At 45.6% G+C, this 5,419-nt stretch overlaps 1 protein-coding gene across 1 annotated transcript; it reads right to left on the bottom strand.

The window, feature by feature from the left end:
* Window positions 1-1,536: 1,536 nt before the first annotated feature.
* Window positions 1,537-2,499, bottom strand: LOC141060828 (olfactory receptor 5AR1-like). The gene has a single exon (XM_073557206.1). It carries the CDS (start codon window positions 2,497-2,499, stop codon window positions 1,537-1,539), a length of 963 nt encoding a protein of 320 aa, XP_073413307.1.
* Between the last annotated feature and the right edge of the window lie 2,920 nt (window positions 2,500-5,419).

The raw sequence follows: 5,419 nt of genomic DNA, 5'->3' as shown, positions 1-5,419 counted from the left end.
CAGCCGGCACAGGCCCCCGAGAGGCCAGTACAGACCACCGGCAGCCGGCACAGGCCCCCGGCAGCCGGCAAAGACTACCGACAGTCGGCACAGGCCCCCGAGAGGCCCGTATAGACCACCGGCAGCCGGCACAGGCCCCCGACAGCCGGCACATGCAACTGAGAGGCCCGTAAAGACCACCGGCAGGCGGAACAGGCCCCCGACAGGCCTGTACAGACCCCCGAGAGGCCCGTACAGACCACCCGACAGTCGGCACAGACCCCCCGCAGTTGGCACAAACCGCACATCATGATGCGCACAGACCTCATTTCAGCAGCCAATCACAGCCACAACAGTGGCTCATTGCATTATGGGGACTTCTGATTCCAGTATCCGATATTGAAAAAATATCGGTACTCGGTATCGGAATTCCGATACAGCGAATATCGGCCAATACCCGATACTTGCGGTATCGGAATGCTCAACACTAATAGAGACATTTCGGTCACTACAAGACATTCATCAGTCAACTGGATAGTAGAGGGTTATGAACTGCAGCCCGAAGTGTGGGTCTGCGGTATCCACCGTTAAGAGTGGAAGACATTCAGTCTTAGGCCGGTTTCAAACTTGCAACTGCGCAAGTGTCTCACCTCACTGCCCAGCACTGCTGCCAGTGGTTCAGACCAGAGCGTTCAGCTGCATAGAAATTCATGCATCCGTACACTCCAGTCCCGAGTGCTGGCGGCAGTGCTGGGTATTGAGGTCAGAGACTCGCTCAAGTTTCTCGCATTGCAGTTGCAAGTGTGAAACCATCCTTAGCAGTGGATACTGCAAACCCACACCTGGTGCTGCAGCTCTAAGCCCTCTACTATCCAGATGACTGATGAAGGTTTTGTAGTGACCGAAACGTCTCAGTTCTTTTTCTGGATTTTGCCACTGTTAATAAATAATTCTTTTGAATACATCAAAAAGAGTGCCAAGTTTTTTACGGTAATGAAGACAGATTTGTTATCCTACTTTTGCACCACCTCTTTCCAGAAGTGTCTTGTCTCTTTTCAATTGCCGTCCCCGCAGACCACTCTCTGGTGTTCCGCACATCTTCTTTTCTCCTTTGGCCATCATGTATTTTGTCAGTCATCTTTACTCTAAGAAGGTTCTTCTGGGTAAGCCTCAGGCACCTCTGTCGGGCAACACACATTGTGAACTCATGACCCATGCCACGATGGCATGGCATGCAATGACCTCCATGGCATAGTAGACTCAGAAGATCCTCTCCAGAGTGAAGAAACCAGAGAGAATGGGCGATAGATGTAAAGAAAAGGCGTTGAAGACCAAACAGTGGGCTGCGGGGACATTGGGACAAGTGGGCGGTGAGATGAGTATCATTATTTTTCTTAATTATTTGCCAGTCTACTATAGTTAAGCAAAATTGCAGCTGGTCACCATTTTGCTCAATTCTCAAGGTTTCAAATTGCAAAAAAATTCGTATTCTAAAGTATACAGATTTTTGTAAAATTTAAATAGAATTCAATTCCATTCAGAAAAAATACAACTCACTCATCTATGCTTACAAACTAGCAAAAGTTTGGGAGCTCTGAAAATTTGTCTTTTGATTGCTTCTAGGACATCTTTGTTTCTTAAGCTATATACCAATGGGTTCAACATAGGAGCAAAGGCAATGTACAGCAAAGACAGTTGCTTGTCCTGTTCTTGGGAAACCTTGGTTTCCGATTTCATATTAAGAATGAGAGACGTCAAACAGAACAATAAAACGACCATCAGATGAGAAGAACAACTAGAGAAGGCTTTGTGTCTTCCCGATGTAGAATGTATTTTCAGAATTGTTAATATGATGTATATATAAGAAACAAGAATGAGTGTAAATGGGAAGAACCCTAAAACTATGCCATCGATGGTTATCAAAATCCTGATGCTGGTGGTATCACTGCAGGAGAGCGCAAGTACTGATTTCATGTGACAGAAGAAATGGTTGATTTCACGAGAACTGGAGAACGTTAACTTAGAGTGGAGCAGAGCATACATCATGGCATTGAACACGCCAAGATTACAACAAAATGCAGATAAAATCAAACATTTCTTAGGGTTCATGATGAGCATGTAATGTAAAGGAAGACAAATGGCTACATATCGGTCATAGGCCATACACACAAGTAAGAAAAATTCGGTTCCAATACAGAAGACATACAAAAATACTTGTGTGAAACATCCTGCATTTGATATACCAGTGTCTCTCGTGTATGTGATCACAATTAGCTTTGGTAAGATAGCAGAGACGTATATGATATCCAGGACTGTGAGGTTACATAGGAAAAAATACATAGGTTTATGCAGCTGAGAGGTCAGACATACAATGAAGGTGACAAGAGTATTTTCCAGTACGCAGAGCAGATAAATTAATAAAATGACAAGAAAAATCAAAAGCTGAATGTTTTCATAACTGGTAAATGCCAGGAGATAAAATTCTTGGTACAAAGAGAAGTTATAAATATTTTCATGCATATTCAGAAAAGCTAAAAGACCCAAAAGTTTTGATCCTGATATTATTTTTCATTATATATCATTATTTTCATTAACAATGTTTCAGTTATTGTATAAAAGTTGTTCTAACAAATGTGTTAACAGATATTTAGAACAGAAAACAACCTAAGTGGATCTGTCACAAAATTTTACTAATTACTGGACTTTCAATATACACGTGGCTACGAGCGGAGCAATGGTGGCAGCAGGCAGTGTGTACGAGCCGCTCCCCCCTCAATGCGCCTTCTCCCCCTAGAGCCGAGACCTGCTAGCTCTCTCCGGTGTGCACGGGCAGATACAGGTGTGGGACACCCGGGGGGGGGGCAGGGCTGAGGAGAGAGTACGTGCCCTCCGCGCACCTCAGTGCGACCTGTATGTGTCTGGCCTGGGCGACGAGCCCAACTTTTCCAAACTCTCATCATTAGAGATGAGCGACTTTGTCTTTTTTTGGGTCGAGTCGGGTTTCATGAAACCCGACTTTCTCAAAAGTCGGGTCGAACGCAATCGGCCGATTATCGTGAAAAGTTGAAGGCCAACTGAAACACAAAACCCAATGCATGTCAATGGGGAACCAAGGTCAGCAGGGAGTGGAGGACAGGAAACACACCTACAGTGCCCATTTTAATGCCAAAAACATCAATTCTTATTACTTAAGCTTGTCAACCTTAATTTACTTAATAATAATAGTTAAGCATTGAAAACTGGGGGTTATTTGGCTAAAGTTGTGGGGGGGGGTAGGGCTGGCTCCAGGTTTTCGTGGGCCCAGGACCAAAGAGTGTCACTGGGGTCCTTTAACACATGCCACAATTCATGATCCTCTGATACGGCAGAGAAATAGCGGTATAGTACAATGAAAAATACTTCACTTCTTACATCTCATGACTGATATCCATTTTAAATTCTCCAATAGCTCCAAAAACGGACAGTATATTACTCCATACAGTATTATGGCCACCGCATAGTGCGCTATACAGAGTAAGGAGGCCCATATATTTCACCATACAGAGTCATTGGTCCCATATAATGTTTGAAACAGTATATGATGAGCTCCACATAATGCTACAGTATATGTTGGTCCCCATGGATGAAGCTCCACTGTCTTATGGGCCCAAATAATGCTCTATATACACTCACTGGCCACTTTATTAGGTACACATGCTAGTAAGGGGTTGGACCCCCTTTTGCCTTCAGAACTGCCTCAATTCTTCGTGGCAGAGATTCAACAAGGTGCTGGAAGCCTTCCTCAGAGATTTTGGACCATATTGACATGATGGCATCACACAGTTGGCGCAGATTTGTCAGCTGCACATCCCTGATGCGAATCTCCCGTTCCACCACATCCCAAAGATGCTCTATTGGATTGAGATCTGGTGACTGAGGAGGCCATTTGAGTACAGTAAACTCATTGTCATGCTCAAGAAACCAATCTGAGATGATTCGAGCTTTATGACATGGCGCATTATCCTGCTGAAAGTAGCCATCAGATGTTGGGTACATTGTGGTCATAAAGGGATGGACATGGTCAGCAACAATACTCAGGTAGGCTGTGGCGTTGCAACGATGCTCAATTGGTACCAAGGGGCCCAAAGAGTGCCCAGAAAAAATTCCCCACACCATGACACCACCACCACCAGCCTGAACCGTTGATACAAGGCAGGATGGATCCATGCTTTCATGTTGTTTACGCCAAATTCTGACCCTACCATCCGAATGTCGCAGCAGAAATCGAGACTCATCAGACCAGGCAACGTTTTTCCAATCTTCTACTGTCCAATTTCGATGAGCATGTGCAAATTGTAGCCTCAGTTTCCTGTTCTTAGCTGAGAGGAGTGGTACCCAGTGTGGTCTTCTGCTGCTGTAGCCCATCTGCCTCAAAGTTCGACGCACTGTGCGTTCAGAGATGCTCTTCTGCCTACCTTGGTTGTAACGGGTGGCAATTTGAGTCACTGTTGCCTTTCTATCAGCTCGAACCAGTCTGCCCATTCTCCTCTGACCTCTGGCATCAACATGGCATTTCCGGCCACAGAACTGCCGCTCACTGGATTTTTTTTCTTTTTCGGACCATTCTCTGTAAACCCTAGAGGTGGTTGTGCGTGAAAATCCCAGTAGATCAGCAGTTTCTGAAATTCTCAGACCAGCCCTTCTGGCACCAACAATCATGCCACGTTCAAAGGCACTCAAATCACCTTTCTTCCCCATACTGATGCTCGGTTTGAACTGCAGGAGATTGTCTTGACCATATCTACATGCCTAAATGCACTGAGTTGCCGCCATGTGATTGGCTGATTAGAAATTAAGTCTTAACACACAGTTGGACAGGTGTACCTAATAAAGTGGCCAGTGAGTGTATAATGGGCCCCATTTCTAATGCTCTAGTGTATAATGGGCCCTGTAAATGCTGCTCCAGTGTCTGATGTCCACCTTTGGAATGCTCCAGTGTATGGTGGGCCTCATATATCATTCACCAGAGTATAGTGCTCCCCAAAAATTGCTGTCCCAACATTGAAAGCAATTAAATAAGTCTCCTCGCTAGGGAATCCCTGTACTAGTCTGGACTCCTCGTCGTCGCCATCTTCCATCTCACTGCACTTGGACTGTTTAGACAGAGGGAGTACAGACGTGATGTCATCGCGCTCTCTGACCAGAATGTCACTGTCAGGAAACGCGGAAGACGTCACAGCGGTGAAGCAGGGAGAGGTAAGTATTTCAATGCGTCTGACGGCGGGGCATGCTTTGAAGGGCCCTGTGCCAGTGCCGTCGCCCATTAGTATGCCCCCCCACCTGCTCAAGTAACCTGCACTTTCATCTGCTCCTTCCTCTTTGTCACAGTGTAAGATGGTATAGTATTCTGGAAGGGGAACCTGAGCTTCATCTGGGTCATATTCAGGCTGTGTAGAGTACG

The sequence above is a fragment of the Dendrobates tinctorius genome, unplaced genomic scaffold, assembly GCF_039654945.1.
Source record: "Dendrobates tinctorius isolate UK_male_01 unplaced genomic scaffold, ASM3965494v1 ptg000245l, whole genome shotgun sequence".
Lineage (NCBI taxonomy): Eukaryota > Metazoa > Chordata > Amphibia > Anura > Dendrobatidae > Dendrobates > Dendrobates tinctorius.
This window is presented reverse-complemented; position numbering and strand designations above follow the sequence as displayed.

Coding starts and splice junctions, on each gene's coding strand:
- LOC141060828 (XM_073557206.1), bottom strand. CDS start 2,499: ATGCATGAAAATATTTATAACTTCTCTTTGTACCAAGAATTTTATCTC.